General features: G+C 38.2%; 2 protein-coding genes across 2 annotated transcripts; both read left to right on the forward strand.

The window, feature by feature from the left end:
• Positions 1–3372: 3372 nt before the first annotated feature.
• On the forward strand, positions 3373–6503 carry LOC131978812 (cytochrome c oxidase copper chaperone). Its single transcript, XM_059342586.1, has 4 exons — positions 3373–3496; positions 4879–5003; positions 5077–5190; positions 6309–6503. Exons 2-3 carry the CDS (start codon positions 4891–4893, stop codon positions 5159–5161), a joined length of 198 nt encoding a protein of 65 aa, XP_059198569.1. The 5' UTR covers positions 3373–3496; positions 4879–4890; the 3' UTR covers positions 5162–5190; positions 6309–6503.
• Positions 6504–6644: 141 nt separating this feature from the next.
• On the forward strand, positions 6645–16872 carry popdc2 (popeye domain containing 2). The gene is made up of 3 exons (XM_059342585.1): positions 6645–8801; positions 13750–13858; positions 14625–16872. Exons 1-3 carry the CDS (start codon positions 8308–8310, stop codon positions 15150–15152), a joined length of 1131 nt encoding a protein of 376 aa, XP_059198568.1. The 5' UTR covers positions 6645–8307; the 3' UTR covers positions 15153–16872.
• Positions 16873–17017: the final 145 nt, after the last annotated feature.

Consider the following 17017-nt stretch of genomic DNA (forward strand, 5'->3'; position numbering starts at 1 on the left):
CTAATTAAACTTTAAAAACATAAACGTGAGACCTAGGGCATCCAGATATGAGTTGTGCTTTTTGATCTGCCACCTGTGTGTGAAAGTATTGGTTATGTATAGGAATCTAAAATGTATTTGCATAAAGTCACACCTAGCAAAGTACAACACGCTAGTTCCATTTTGGCTACACAAACGTAAACAAGTGTTTTAACAAACACTAAATGCTGCCGTAAAGCCTCTAAAGTACCCTTATTAGTAGCTGCTCTAGGAAAATTAGGTGTTATGTAATTATGATGCTTTGGTTGCTTAAATAAACACTGATATCACAATCCTTTTTTTAACATCACTGCAATGCAATCCAGTCTTTTCTGGAACACTATCTTCCATTGTTTTGTGTTACTGTATCTGTTCTAATAAAGGACAGAGTTTGTTGAAATGCAGTACATGGTAGGAATTTTTTTTGCTGCAGAGTAAATACAGATCAAAGAAAGAGAAAGAGTGCTTACACTTCTTCTTTCTTAGACACTGCTTTGTGCACGCAGGAAGAGGCGACTGCAGAAGATTTGTACTGTGGTCCTACACCTCTCCTCCTTCAGGGGGCAGATTTCTACAGGGAACACAAAAGCCCAGACAGACTTCAGATTAAGCTCAGAGTGAATGATAGGGTATTTCACTGTCACTCTTATACTTGCATTTGGGGCACTCTGTATGGACTCTAATCCTGGGAAAAGCACAGCATGAACTACAGTAAAGAGTGTTTCAAATGGAGGTGCATATCTATCACATGGTACTCTGCTTACCTGTTAATTTATCTAGCACACAGCTGGCCCTCAAACTAGACTAAGTGACTCAGTGCTGCTGCTTACGCACTGCATTGCTGTGGTGACGCAGTGTGGACCCAGTGGACATGTGAAAACACAAACCTGCAGTATTGTAGGAGAGAAAATGAACATTTTTCATATTAAAAAAAATCCCAAGCCACTGAAGTGTATATTCTTCCCACCAGCAACTATATTTACAGCACAGAGCTGCTAAAATAGATGATGGTGCAGAAAAATGGCAGCAATTATATGTGGTAACTGTGGCAACCGATAGTAACTTTTAACGTATACAGTTCTTATACATGTGCACATTTTAATAAATTAAAAGAACAAAGTATTGCTGAAACACATAGTCAATTAATTGATTGCTCAATTAGCAAATATTAAGGAAAAAAATAACTAAATTAATATATTAGGTGATTTATGACCATTACGTTATTTAAATTGGCTAACATTGCATTCATCAAGCAAAATTAGGATTACAAAAAATCATTAAAGATGCGACCTTATTTTGTACAGTGCTACGGTTGAAGTAAGCTATTTTAACATTCAGTAAAGCTATTTTAACATTCATTTTTTTAACAAAGGCTTGACCAGCTATTATCACAAAAAACACTACATAAATACATACAAATAAAATAAACAAGAATGAGTTCTTTAATAAAAAAACATTTATTAATAGTTCTGTTTATCAAGATAGCTTCGAGAATTCAAGAGAAAACATGCTAACTAGGATTACGATTTACAGAATTTACATTTAAATACATTTTTGCCATCAAAACAAGAAAACTGGTAATTGACTGAAAAAAATATTTTGTTTTAATTGCAATGACAAGGCTCTTACTAAAAAGTCTCCTCATTGCAATGAAAGTAATTTAGATAATTTTCTCAATTACAATTTCATAACATTTTAAGTTTATGCAGTTAAAGGTGCCATGACCTATGGCCATGACCCACAACACTACAGTTTACACCACCTATTCCTGTTTTTGTGGCTGAAAACAGTCACGTTTGGATAAAAAGTCTATTATCCTCAATGTTTTTGATGCATGTAGATTCACACTACTACTCTCTCTCACACACAGCCATAACTCACAAGCTTTATAACAATTATTTGTCAGCTAAAATTATTGGTAAGTTTTCACATCAGATTTCACATAAAACGAATATGATGAATTCATATAATATAACACATTGTGAAAGATTTAAACTCATTTTGGTAATCTTGGTTACCCGATGTTTAAGAAAAACATTTAAAAAACTGGTCTTGTCTTTTCTGTTTGATCTTCTGAACCCCAAGCCCTTTCAGAGCTTTATGTTATGTTGGCAACTTTTTAAACTGATAAAAATATTACAAATTTAAGTTTAATTTTGGTTCCTTTTTTAACAGAAACTTTCGTAACCTATGATCAATTCAGAAAGTTCAACTTCTTACAGTTTTAACGGAAATGCTGAATAGGAACAGGAAAATGTAAAATTTGTAAAGTGGAATGCATTTGCATGTGGCTTCTATTATGTTTATTCTGAAAAAAGAAAAAATGAAGAAAAAAATTTGACAAAAAAGAGATTTTTCTTTAAATGAATGTAACTAGCGTAACATTACTAATGTTAGCTTTTAGCTAGTTCAGTTTTAGCTAATCGTCACCCTGTTAAAATAATCGCCTAACTAATTTTTTCAAGTTTTCCAGGAAACACAAAAAACTTCACCAAAAGTGTAACATATGACATTTATTGATCATTTCACTCAAAAAGGATGTAACAAAGGATGGCTATTGGCATAATAATAACACTGTGTGTAAATATGTAACTTAAGAGAAATAAATGACAATTTTTTGAACATCCCTTTGTGACTTAAGCAAGATATGGTAACACTTTATTTTGAAGGTGTCTACATAAGAGTGACACAAGCCTGTCAGAAACATGACATGACAAGTATCATGAGCATTAATGTTACTTCAAAGTGTCATTAATGTTCATGACACATCCCATGTCATGTTTATGACACGCTCATGTCACTCTTATGTAGACACCTTATAGTAAAGTGTTACCAATATTAGTGTCAACAATAAAACACTGATAAACTAAACTGATAACTAAACAATCTCCCTCTAGCTCGGCTTTGCTGGGTTCTTCTCTGATGACTATGAATGTGGCAAATTGTCAAAGAAGTGATGATGTTAAAGGGGTAAAATCACATGATCTGATCAACTGAGGATGTAGGCGATTTTACCATAGGTGGCTGGCGTCATGAGGAGATGATTTAGGCAAATAAAAACAATTTTGACAAAAAATGACCTAGGCGATTATCTTAACAGTGTGACGTCATGCTAAATGGACCTTGAGTTGAATTTTTGGATTGTTTTAAAAGTTAGATATAAACTTTTATGCTCCGAATAAAAACACCATTTGCCCTTATTCATGTCTTAATACACATTTAATAAACTTACTGTACATTCACAGATGCTCTGGTCTCTCCATTTGTAGAAATAATGTGTTAGCATTCTTGGAAAATGATGCTAGTTTCTGTTCTTCCTCCACCTTTGGCACAGGACACTACATTTCCCAGAAGCCTCTGTTGTCGTTTCTGATCACGTGAGTTTGTATAAAAGGCGGACGCGTGAAGCTTGTCCGTGTCCTGGTTTCTGTCTGAAGGTGAAGCCTCCGTTAGCTTTGAACCGCCAGCCTCCATTCAAGTAAGTTACATAACGTGGATTAAACCGCTGCTTTAGTCAGCATTTGTTTAATGTATGCTGCGTTTTTTGCCACTTTGATCGTGTTATTTGTTCGCAATGACACACGTAACGAACACAAATGTCATCACTGTTAGCTAACTTTATTAGCTGCGGTTATGCAATGAATCCGAACTGTTAGCAGAAGCTAGCAAAGCACAACTCAATGAAGCACATGGTGGATCCATTCAGGGTCGTCCCCCTTTACTTTCACGTGTCAACACTTTAATAGCTTTTAAGTACTTCAATGCTTTCTATGTGCTGCATGTTGTGTGTGCTGATTAGTTGATGCTGTCATCTAAGCTAATGATACATCAGTCCAGCTTCCTTCAGTGTCACTGCATGGGAATGATACAAACGCTGCAATAAATTAGTTTAGTTCTTTACCGATGCTGGGACACTTTATTGAACCCGGCCATCTAAATGTTCACATACTTCATTTGTGCTTTTTAAAGAAACATTCGAAAAGTCACATTTACCCCCAAACCCAAAGTGATATCCTCACAAAACTGCTTATTTCGTTCAGTCCAAAACTAAATTCAGCTTGCAAGGCATGCATGCAGGTATGCCAAAACTATCCTATAAGGAGAAGTGTGCTACAGGTTTTTATCCCAATCATGCAGAACACACCATACTCTGAACTTATCAAACAGGTGATGAAAATCAGGTGTGCTCTTGTTTGTTTGGCCTAAACCTGCACCCCAATGCCTTATATTTAATTATTTGGGCATGCCTGATCTCATCCATTTAGCAGTAAACATGACACTAATGGCCAAGAAATTTCAGGTGGTTGTCCCCTTTTTCTGCAGAAGTAACTAATATGCACAATTGCTACAGTTTGCTTACTAAGTGTGTTGCAGTTTATTCCCCTACTGGTTGTAAATTGCCATGAAATAATTTTTATGGCTCTGTCGGTCATTTGACCTTTTCACGGTAGGAAAAGCACAGGTGTTGGCCTTTAGCACTTCCTAACTTCTGAGAAGTGGGCTGAGCTACAACCCCACATTCATGAACGCATGATCTATAAAATGGAATAGATCAAACTTAAAATTTTAGATTTTCACTTTGCAGACAAAAGTTCAGTGTCAAAGGATGAGCAAATTGTCACTTATGAGGACAACATCCAAAATTTTTTGGGTTGCAATTGCAAACTTCTAACTGGTTTAAGGGCTTGTCTTTTTATTCTGTGAATGTAAGTTTACAGAATAAAGACAACTTAAACTTGCTGTATATTTTCAGATATAAAGTCTGTAATAATACCCTTATCTAATGGGGGGGGAAAAAAGTACTTCTCTAAATCCAAACTTTCCTTGTCAAGTCAATTAATTAAACCTGTTTCTTTCTTGTTCATCCAGAAGATGTCGACTGTGTCTGCTGCTGCTGTGGAGTCTGTGTCTGAGCCCACTGAGCAGAAGAAGCCACTGAAGCCATGCTGTGCTTGTCCAGAGACAAAGAAAGTCAGGGATGCTTGGTGGGTACCTGTCCAGAGACTAACACATTTTCTTATTGCAAGTAAAAATATCTAATGACTGTTTTTCTTCCAGCATCATTGAAAAGGGAGAGGAGAACTGCTCAATCCTGATTGAGGCACACAAAGACTGCATGAGGGCGCTTGGATTCAAGATTTAACCTTTTTTTTTTTTTTTTTTTTGTGTGTGGTAGGTACCAGCTTTTATTTTTAGTGTTTTCAGAAGCTTGTTTGCAAGTATAATTTTGTGCTTGGTTTATATCCCTCAGCTGTTACTCATTCACCTATGGAGGACAAACCTAACCAGCTAGCTGGATTACATGTCTGTTAAAATTACTGTCATTGAGGCACCTTAGTCTGATTATTTGTGCACACACCATAAAGGTCAGACAGAAGTGGTTTTGGAGGCGGAAAATGCAGCATGGCTAGTAGTGGTATGGAAATATTTGCAGCAGTAAAAATGCTGCAAGTAAGAAATGGTTCACCTTCAGTTGCCTCCCTTTTTAAATTGTGATACTAATGAGATTTCCTGGAGGCAACACTAACCTTTTCCAAACATTAATCTGACCTTTGTTTGTATAAAACTGGCCAGCGGAAGTTTTATAGGGGCCAAATGTCTACAATAGAAATTGAGTCTATGCACATGGTTTGGTAAATTAAAAATGCCGTTTTGTGCATGCAAAATTTTTTATTTGGTCCTTATTTCTCTTGTTGCATTAAACAACTGGAAACCAAAGTTGAATGCTCAGTTTTCAAGCCTGTACTGGTGACACGCTGATGCCAAATATATTGTGTTAACCTGAGGCCAATGAATCCAGTCAGTCTGGTATGAAAATAAACCATCCCCTTTGTGAAACATTTAAATGCTCAACTTTATTATACTGTACATATTTGCAGAAATTGAGTAGTTTTTATAACTGTTCATAGCATAATCCCTCTTGTGGTGGTTTTATATCAATTGTTGTACACTAAACTTCTGTAATGGTGTCAGGATGAGTGTTTGTTGAAATGAGAGGCAGAGCAAAGACCTTTTGTGCTTTCATGATTACACATGAAATATGCCTGAAGCCAGTGGCTCGGTTCACGTTTCAGCAGCTCAATTAGCCGCCTGGCATTGCCTAGTGTTCACTTGTTCTTGTAAAGGAGAAATGTTTAGGCAGTAGGCTGCAGTACCTAGCTTTTTACTTAATATAATGACTCAAATTTTGGTCTTATGTGGTGCTGTTATTCTGTAAACTATCACTAAAGCATTTAATTGCAGCTCAGCTGTTGATGCTCTAATGACTTTTTTTTTTTCTTCTCCTGCAGTGTGTTGCTGTGCAAGATGACCCTGGATGTTCCCTTCTTTCCCCCCTCTTATTTATACCGCCGCTGGAAGGGAAATGTGACTAAGCACTTCGGCTCTGACGGGTTGACTGTCTTTCTGTGAAATTATTTTTTAAGAACTGCAGAATTTGAGAAATGTGTAATGTCTGATTGAATAAAAGTCCTATGCAATAAGAATGTTTCATTGGTTCACATGTTCAACCTAAAGGTTTCTGTATTGAAGGTCCAGTCTCTGAACGGTTGCTCGCCACAGTTGCTGTCCCTGGTATGCACTTAGGCTTAAAAATAACTTCTGCCCTTGCAAAGTCAATACTTGGCATATCTGCATTCTTCCTCTGTAGTGTGTTGCTGAAGTGTGCCTCACAGCGGACATCTAGTTTGACACTTTCACTTAAACCTACTAGAAATGTGAAGCTGGACTGTTTCAACAGTGGGTTTAATAACTTTAAGCCTTTTTCTTGGCACTGGGTATTCTGCAGTTGTAAACATTTTGATTACTGCATAGTTTATTGATGCATCCTATAAGCACAAACCCCTCCTTGCATTTGAATGAGTGTTAATTTACTGACAAAACTCAAGTCCCCACTCTTGCGTTCAGCAGTAAAGTAACTGCTCAAAGCAAAGTGTAGGAGCATCAGTTGGTTTATCAAATCCTGAGAAACTGGCCATGAACTCTTGGGTTAAATACCTGACTAGTATGGTATCAAATGCATTGGGAAATTGTTGGTGCAGTGACGTTTTAGCATGTCCACTGTTGAGCAGTTTGACAGGTTTCCCATAGCCTGAAGACATTCAAATGTTACCAACTTCAACAGAAACAATTCTCTCAGCGTGTGTACTTGGGAATCAACTAGTTTGACAAGACAGGTCTGAAAACACCTGATGGCAGCAAGGTGTAAATTTACTGAGTATATTGAATCACTTTCAACAATGATGCAACAACACCAAGACATTGCAGAAGGGTTTTTACTCATTGACCACACATTAAATCTATTTTCCCACTGAACATTTTTAATTCTGATAACTTCAATTGTTGCATGAAGAATACTGGTTCATATTTGCGTAAATACAGGCTCTTTGGCTTCTGGATAGGGTCATTTTGTCCTATTGTCCGTTTTGCTTAAAGCGGAGAAGAATTTCTAATGAATTGAGACTGAGATGGACCCTGTGAGTTCTCCTGTCTGAGAGTAGAGCCGGATATGTGAAGCGGCTGTGGTCGTGGTGGGTGTTTATACCTGAAATCTGACCTGTGCTGTCATCCTTTTTTCAGTGTCCCTAAATATGCACCAGCTGAGCTCTGCTGAGAGTAAACTGGACTCAAAGTTTTGGTAGGGAAGGAATATATAAGGAATATCTGTTGGGACTTTTTTTTTTTTAATGTGTGTGAGACACTGAATTTCTTTCGTAGATATTTGTTATAGTCCCTGTCCTCCCTCCCGTTTCCTGCCTCGCTCTCTCTCTCTCTTTCTGTTATGTTAAGTAGCAGGCCTGCTTTCTGTCCACCACTCTTCCCTCCTTGGGTTTCAATTCCAAACATGGTTATCCTTCTAGGGCTCTATCAACGCCCACCCTCCCTTATCCCTTCTCTTCCAGCTGTTGGCTTCACAGTGCAGGCCAGTGGGTGAGAGAAATAGACAGAAAAGCTTCAGCAAGAGAGACGACAGGAGGGAAAAACAGAGGAGAGAGAGGGGAATGGACGCATAATGAGAGAAGAAGAAACCCATTCCAGCTGTGTTTCTATAATAAATAGAGCCGTGAGAACTTCTTCACGTTGAAGAATTTTCCACTGCACGCCAAGGGAACAAACATTTACTTGTGACATTCTTCTGTCAGTGTTGGCTGTTTATTTTTGATCAAACAAAACATCTAGTCGTACATGTTGCTGGGACATAAATAGCACCAAAGTTCATTGGATAAGAAGTGTTTTTTCTTTGTTTTGTGCATCAGAAGCCTCTTCTCAGCTTGTTATTTGAAGACAAACATGAGCACAGACAACACGACTCTGCTGGACAGCTTGTTTTTTCCTCCTCTCTGCGATGGCTGGACTAACAACACAGAGGGAGCCATCTACCATTTGGGCAACACCATGCTATTCCTGGGCTACATGGGAGGCAGCGGGGCCTACGGGTGCCTCTTCATCTTCGGCTTCCTGACTCCTGCCTTCCTGTGCATGACCCTGTGGGGCTGGATGACCATGTGCGGCCTGGATGTCTTCACCTGGAACCTGCTTCTGCTGCTGGCCTGCTTTTTTCAGATCTGCCACCTGCTTTTCCGGCTGCACCAGGAGGGCATACGCAGCGAGGAGCTGACTGCCCTCTACCAGGCGGTCTACCTGCCGCTGGGCGTGTCCGTCCAGGTGTTCAAGGAGGTCGCAAGCGCCTTTGAAAACAAGGTGGTGGAGCTGAAGGCTGGAGAGACGTACGCTGTGGAGGGCAAGACGCCCATTAACCAGCTCTCCTTTCTGCTGTCTGGGAGGTGGGGAGTGTGTGCGTGTGGGCATGTGTGTGTACATCTGCACACGTGTAATGCAAATCACTACAGAAGTGTCTCCTCAGCACCCCTTTGGAATGTTATCAGCCCATTAAATGGCTGTTTTCAGTTCTTATCACTACCATTATAACGCTTCTGATGGGTAAAACATCAGTTCATATCGAACATTATGAAACAGTTCCTGTCTAGAAAGTAACCCTAGATTTGCAAAAATAAGAATAACCATAGCTTAAAACTTACCATTTAAGGCCAATACTCGTGTTGGTTTAAAAAATGTCTATGCACATTTTGAAGATTTGCATGAGAACAGCTTGATGGAAACACCAAAGTGTGATTAAACTTTCGAAAATGCCCATAAAAGGTTTTACGCTTGCTTGAGGCCTTTTTTCGAAAAAAAGTTAATGCTCTAAACCGGAGATGAAAATGCTTTTCTCTGCTCTTCTGGTCAAGATAAGGCCGACATGAAAGTCAGAAGAAGTTATCTGATTAGCAATTGTTTTTTTTCCTCTCTCTACTTCTTCTCCTGTTTACTGACGGAATGGCCTGCAGTGAAACTTTACATTGCCATCTTCTGACGAAAGTACGTTTATGTAGCTTTGTTTATTTTCTCTAAACCAGTTGATGGAAACGTCCCTAATTTGCATTTCTTGAACGCAACTTTCAAAATTTCGCTTCAAAATTACTATTTTATCCCAAATTAGACTTTAATAGAAACAAGGCTCACCGTCTCCCCTAACCATCTTGCAAGAGTTCTGCAAATCTGGACTCTAGAAATCTATAACTTCTTGACACAACCTATGAAACGTTTGCAGATTTATGAGGTCTAGGCACCAAAACTGGTTCTTCCAGTATAAATGTTGGCATTGTTTGTCTGCAAACCACAGATATGTTGCATTTCTGAACTGCTGCAACCTGTTACCAAGTGTTGGTTAGGAAACAAAGAACAGAGTCTGTGTCAAAATAACAACAATAAAATACTTGGGCTGTGGGTTTAAGAAGAGGTTATGGTTTGGGTTAGAATAAGTTTGTTACATAATGTAGCGTAAATTGGTTATGTAACTTAAGTATGTCAATTAAAATGGGTCGAAGTTGACTTTTGTGACACAAACAGTCGTCTCCTGGGTCAAAGTCCTGTGTTTGAGGTCAATGGATTCGTCAAACAAAATACTTGTGTGGACTTTGCCACTCTTTATACCACAACACCTGACATCCTCATTTGCTTCCATCATAACTTGGTTGGTAGAGCGGGTTGCCCCCCAACCGGAGGGTTGGTGGTTCGTTCCCTGACCGTCGCAGAATCCTTGAACCCCAAATTGCTCCCAATGCTGTTCATTGTGTGTGAATGAATTTCCAATGGTGGCAGGTGGCACCAGGGTTTAGGGTAGCCTCTGCCAGTATGAGTGTGTGTGAAAGGGTGAATGAGCGCAGTCTGTAGTGTATCACTTTGAGTGGTCGCAAAGCAACAAGGAAAGCGTGCAGGTCCATTTACCATAACTGCTATGGCCAGCAGAGGTCACTGACTCATATCTATGAGGCTAATAACCATTGATAACGCCCATCAAGTCAAAGTGAATGGTCAAGTGTTTCTTAAACCTGCAGCCTTAAACCTCCCATTTGGAGGCAGTGGAAACAATCTGTAAACACATATAGTACCATCACCTTTAAAGAAGTTGGTACCGTGAACAGTTAGTGGAGCAGTCAACATGGAGCAACATTAGTTAGCATTTAGAATCTGTCATTTGTGTTTCATGTAGTTTTCATCATTCTCTAAGCAACTCTTTTCACAATACACATAGTTACTAATTAATATATTAAAATAGTTGACTTATGTCAAAGTACTACACCCAATAGTAATCTCACCACATACCAAAACACCTTGTACACTTCATCGCTGCAGCTATGTGTGAAATGTTTAAGTATTAATTTTGCTAAACAGCCCCCATTGAGTGATTTTATATTATATAGTCAGATTAATATGAACGTTTAAGATAACCAAGATAAAACAAAGTTAACCCTGCAAACGTATTTAATTTTCTTCATGCATCCTGTTAATGAGATGGTCCTAATCCAACTGTCAGATAAATGCAGTGAAACAAAGAGTACATTATTTCCCTCTGAAATGTAGTGGAGTTAAAGTAGCAGAAAGTGGAAACACTCAACCAAAGTCCAAGTACCCAAAAAGTACACTTTTAAACCAGCACTATTTTTAGACCCTCAACAATAACTGAATACTAAAAGCTTCCCAAAATGGCAACTATTTTAAGGCAAAGAATGTTTAAAGTAGTTCTTTCTCTCTCCCCTGTATTTCAACACAGCTAATAGTATGTTGTTGCAGGTTTTAGTGTCACAAATTAAGACTTAACCAAAAGGTTTATTCATAACAAATGTGTCCTCAAGTTAAAACTCTATATTATAGTGCTTATTGCTTTAAATTCCTGCTCGCTGCCATTGTTTTAAGGAAATCTCCTAATTTAACTGGCTGCAGAACTGGACTCCTATTTTGAGCTCTTTTTAAAGTTGCTGGCAGCATGTAACCGGCACAGGAAATGTATCCTCTTCGTCCAAACATCCTCAAAGTAGAGCTGCATTAGATTTCACAGTCCTGGAGCCTACACAAGAGAAATGTTGTAAACAGAGTATTTTTGTCTGTGACTCACTGGTGTGCCGTCCCCCCTGCACTCTGCCAACTGGTTAAATGATATCTTTGTACTTTGGGACAGGAGTGGACGCTTAAATTAAATGTTGGCCACTCTGCTGACAGCTCAGCGCACGAGCCAAATTTAAAAGAACAAATAAAAGACTAAAAATTATTTGTTATTTTGTCTATAATTTAATTTTCCTTTTCCTGAAAACTGCCTACACCAGCTTCAATTGTAACTAAGAGGCTGAAATCAGAAATCAGACCTAAAGATAGACGTGTCCACATACATTTGCACATACAGTGAACGTGCCTCTGGTACTGTAACCAGCAGTACACGGACATTTTTAGCATGGGGCTCCCTCAGTAGAAATCCCTACTCCTGGCACGGTAAAGTGCTGTACATGGTAATTAATACTACAATACAAAATAGCTGTTACTTAACACCTATTGCTCTGCAGTCTATTTAAAGATTTCTGTCACAGAGAGAGGTTCTATATAGGTAACAAACAATCTGATAAACATTCATCTGAATACAGAATAGCAGTGTTTCCATATTTATATCCATTTTGAGGTGCACTTTTCTTTAATTTCCATTTTCTTGCAAATTCTACTCCACAAGATTACATAAGAGAATATGATACTTTTTACATTACTACAGATAATAATGATAACAAAAATACTAATAATATAATACAGTATAATAATATAATAGTTTTTCTAATTATAATAAAATAATGCTATGCTGATTATAATAAGAAAACAAAATATAATCAACAAATAAATGAGGATGTATTTGTTAAGATCAAATTCATATTGATCCCCAGCAGATACATTTTATTAAGTAGTTAAAATTATTTTCACTTTTACCAGCTGCAACATCAAAGTGACACACATTAATGCGTCAATATTTATAATCCAATAATATAATATAAATGATAATATAACATTAATCTAAAATATACCATAAAAAAAATAGTATTTTATTTTAGTTTATTTTGATGTTCGTACATTTGTAGCTTAGTTTTCAATGCAGGACTTGTACTTGTAACTGTATTTCTACACTCTAGTATTGCTACATACTTAACTCATAAAAGATCTGAGTTCTTCTTCCACCACTGGTTTATAATGATTTGTAATTACACCTTTATTCAAATGTCATAGTTTTATCCTTTCTAAGTAGTGATACTTTACATTGAGGTGCTTTTTCAATTAATAATTTCCTGGAGGAGACTTTCTCTCAATAGATGTCAGGTGATTGATGATAAGCAGATTGTTTGCAGCTCTGATGTGACAAAAATTAAACTCACTATGAAATAAGGATGAAATGGGAGCTTTTGACGGAATCCATTGAAGGCTTAATGTTTAGTGTGCTGCTGGAACATCTCACTCTGCGGAAGTTTTAAAATAAAGCTTCCTTCTGAGGGAGGAAGGTCCTGATTCCTGAAAGAATCCTGGCAGAATAAGTAACTCTGTATTATCAATTAATGTATGGTGGAAGAAGTACTCTTATTTCGTATCGTATTTCTACTTTTCTTCAGTAAAAGTAGAAATACCACAGTCTAAAAATAATCGACTACAAGTTATGAATTCAGAATATTACAATGAGTAAAAGTACAGAACTATGATCAAAATATTTTAGAGTTGATACTTAAAGTATCAAAAGCAAAAGTTTTTATTCTCCAAAATGGCTCCTTCTATGGTTTTGGAATATTATATATCTATCTATATATATATATATATATATATATATATATATAGTTAAAAGTAAGACATGCAAGTAAGTAAAAGTAAGTATAAGTAAAAGCCATGCATTGAAAATCTTACTTAAAATTATGTACTTATGAAATTGTACTTTAAATATTTTTTGGTGAATTGACATGAGATGCATTTTAACGTGTAGCTAGTAACATCAAAACTGCATCACATCGCATTATCAGATAAGGTATTTTTTATTAAGTAAAAAAGAACTAGTATAACTGTATTGCAGAGAAGATACATTATTTGCCTCAAAAATGTAGTGGAGTAAAAGTATAAAATAGCAAAAAAAAATGCTCAAGTAAAGTACAAGTATGTGAAAACTGTACTTAAGAACAGTACTTGAATAAATGTATTTAGTTACTTTCAACCACTGGTATGTGCTAAGGAACTAGTCTTTAGTCTGTCCGTAGGCGCCCTGGCAGAGATATTTACTTGCAAAGTGACCTCTAGCTCTCTCTCTCTCGGCTCTCATTATCAGGTCTTAATCCCTGTCTCTCTTTTTAAACCTTGTCTCTTACTCTTTCTCTCTTTTAGGATCAACGTATCTTTGGAAGGTCAGTTCCTGCATTACATCCACCGCCACCAGTTCCTCGACTCTCCAGAGTGGGAGTCTCTGAGACCAAACGAGGAGGGCAAGTTTCAGGTACAGTGTGGGACTCAACGTGCGGTTAATTTATGAGGCTCAAATTGTGGCCCTAAAATGTTAAATTAACTTGAAGTCCGTCATTGAAGGATTTGGAAGAAGAAACCAAGACGTGGATATCAAGTTGTCTTTTGTTTCCCTTCTATCAGACTCAGCAGCTGACTGAAAAGCTGACCAAGGCAGTTGTCCTACTCTCTTTCACAGATCCTGTTGCTTTGGATTAGTTTGGTTAAAGTTGAAACAAGGCCTAGGGGTTATATTGGATATTGGCTGCGTTCGGTATCAGATCAATGAAATGGAAGTAGGGCTGCAGCTAATGAATATTTTCATACACTGGTTTATCGCCTATTTTACTCTAAATTGGACCATATTTTTCAAAATGAACATCATCCTGTATTGAGACTTAGAACTAATGACTATAAGACCATAAACTCATTAGGAAAAATGTTTCCTGAGGTAATGTGCACTTTTTTAGGCCTGGAGGTTGCTGCTTGGTGTTAATAAATACATAGATTCTGGTACATGTAGGCAGATTAAAAAAAAAAATTTGGACAGAATCAGTCTGCTGTTTTTACTGTTTCCAATTTTTGTACTAAGCTAAGCTATCCACCTTGTGATTCCAACTTAAATGATGGATTGGTTGTATCAATTCTTCATGTAACCCTCCGCAAGAAAGCACAAACAATTCCTCATGTGCATGCAAGATACAAACAAAATAGAGCACACTCCTGAAAACATATTCAGGTGTTTCCTTCTTTCTCCCCAGGTGACCATGACAGCAGAGGAAGACTCCCGCTACATCTCATGGCGTCGCCGTCGCCTCTATTTGTTGATATCAAAGGAGCGATACATCGCTCGCATCTTTTCTGTCATGTTGGGCTACGACATCGCTGAGAAGCTCTACAACCTCAACAACAAGCTCTACATCAAGAGTGGTGTGCTGCTAGACATCCGCCTGCCCAGCCTCTATCACGTGCTGGCCCCGTCCTCGCAGGGCAGCGAGGGCGGCAGTGGCAGCGGTAGTGATGGCGGCATCGGCAAGGAGCAAGTTGAAGACCCAGCACCGGCCTATCAGATGCCAGATCCAGACCAATTTCAACCCCACCTGCAGGGATCAAGGAACCCCAGCATGGATGAACCCCGGGTCCCCCAGCATAGCCACTATGAGCTCCCCTGGGCATCAGACTCCGAGCTGCCCACTGGTGAGGACTCCACCAGCCTGGTCCTGGAGGACTTTGGTGATGTGGCAGGCTCATTAATGGATTATGGCAGTGAAAGGGATTATTTGAGGTAGAGGGGCAGGGTGCTGGAGCTAACACACTGGGTCACCACTTAAGCTACATGTAAGTACTGCACCTGGGCGGACAGCTTGGGTCATGTGGGTGTGTGTGTGCATGGGTGGGTTGCAATGCACCATTCTTACTAACCCGACTGCTGCATGAATGCGCCCTAAAACCCAGAAATGAGTCAGCATTTTGGAACATTCGGTTCCCTTGTCTAATAATCAGTGCCGGTTCTACACAGGGGCCTACCGGGGCCACTGCCCCTGTGAAGAAGCCCTTGGCCCCTGCTGTGGTCCCTGTGTCAAATTAATAATAAAATGATCAATTTATAACGATGAACGACAAAGCAATTCTTACCTATTTTTTGTTCAAACAATATCTCATTGTACACAAAAGGAACACATAATGTGTACATTGTATAATAGTTTAATTGTGCAATAAAAGCTAAATATAAAGATCATTCTCACTGCACTGCATTTTCAAAATAAAAAATAAAAAATTGTGCACAAAAATTAGAAATGTCATTGCCATACAAAAATAACTGTTAATGTTGGTAAGTCTCATTGCTTCAATCAATGAAGTTCTTTCAAATATGAGACTTTTAGCTAAAATAAAGGTTTTGAATGCTTAAATATCATTTTTGACGATTTTTAATGTGCCCCTCTGATTAAACACTGGCCCCTCCTTTGCCCCCACAATAAAATTGGTCTAGAACCGCCACTGCTAATAATAAATGTATTAGGATTAATATTACTGCTATTTTAATGTGTATGTTGCAGTTTTGTGCTGTTTAAGGTTGTTCTCATTTTAACTCGAATCAGACATCTCTAATGAAAAAAAAAAATCTGAAAAACAGCACTGTTTTTAGTTCTTGGAAAATGCTATTTCCAGCTAATCCATGAGGGGTTTGTAAGAGTTTATTTATCTTATGAAGTAGGAGAATTGTTGTATAATTGTATAGTTGTAATTGTAGGAGCAGCAGTGAGGACAGCCGGGCAGCTGCTGTGTTCTTATCTGATGAGGATTACAGATCAGAAATTTAGCGGATGTCCAAAAAATGAAAGAATATTTAATAAATGCAGAAACATGGTATTAATCCAATCCACCCTTTGGCTGTCTGTCTGCTTATCTGCTCACTCCTGACCTCCCTCCTCACCCCATCCTGCCATCCCAAAAGCAGCCCCCGCCCAATCACAGGTGGAGGATCACATTTCATAGCTGCATGGTCGGGTCAGAGTCGGGTTTGGGTTGCAGTGTGGCTCTGAAGCAGTCGGTCAAATTTATCACAGTAGTAACAGCTTCACTGTACGAGGTATGTAGAGATGTAGGAGGTTAATAATCTGCCAACCAAAGATCTGCTCAAAATAGCAACCCATTTTAATTATCTGCAAAACATGATTACAGGAGTTTTCTTAACGACAATCCTGAAAAAATGAAAATCTATAAAGCAGATGCCTGGTTTTCCACACTGATGATCAACTGATCTTATGTGAACATGCAGGATTCTGGCTCTTTGCAAGCATGCAGAGCAGAGTGATGACTGGGGTAGAATGAGGACAATGATAAACACCCATGTTGTTAATTCAGGCATAGAAGAATTATCAACACAGAGTGCTGTTTATTCATTGTGTGCCAAAAAAACAACCAGTTTGGAGTTTAGCACATGATTGAATGTGGTTTTTCAGCAGTCTGCCTCATAGGTGTGGGTTAGAATTCCAGAATAAGTTGGGATCTTGTCTAAAACATCAATAAAACAGAATGCAATTATTTTCACCATTTGTGACATATATTCAATGAAAAACTGCACAAAGACAATATATTTAACCTCTTAAAACCCACCTGCCCATCAGTGGATAAAAAACGTTTTGTCTTGTCT

Source organism: Centropristis striata, chromosome 10 (genome assembly GCF_030273125.1).
Source record: "Centropristis striata isolate RG_2023a ecotype Rhode Island chromosome 10, C.striata_1.0, whole genome shotgun sequence".
NCBI lineage: Eukaryota > Metazoa > Chordata > Actinopteri > Perciformes > Serranidae > Centropristis > Centropristis striata.

Bases quoted from the DNA above. Each gene is read 5' to 3' on its own strand.
- LOC131978812 (XM_059342586.1), top strand. From the start codon at position 4,891: ATGTCGACTGTGTCTGCTGCTGCTGTGGAGTCTGTGTCTGAGCCCACT. The intron at 5,004-5,076 runs GTGGGTACCTGT...TTTTTCTTCCAG, and splicing joins AAGAAAGTCAGGGATGCTTG to CATCATTGAAAAGGGAGAGG.
- popdc2 (XM_059342585.1), top strand. From the start codon at position 8,308: ATGAGCACAGACAACACGACTCTGCTGGACAGCTTGTTTTTTCCTCCT. The intron at 8,802-13,749 runs GTGGGGAGTGTG...TCTCTCTTTTAG, and splicing joins TCCTTTCTGCTGTCTGGGAG to GATCAACGTATCTTTGGAAG. The intron at 13,859-14,624 runs GTACAGTGTGGG...CTTTCTCCCCAG, and splicing joins ACGAGGAGGGCAAGTTTCAG to GTGACCATGACAGCAGAGGA.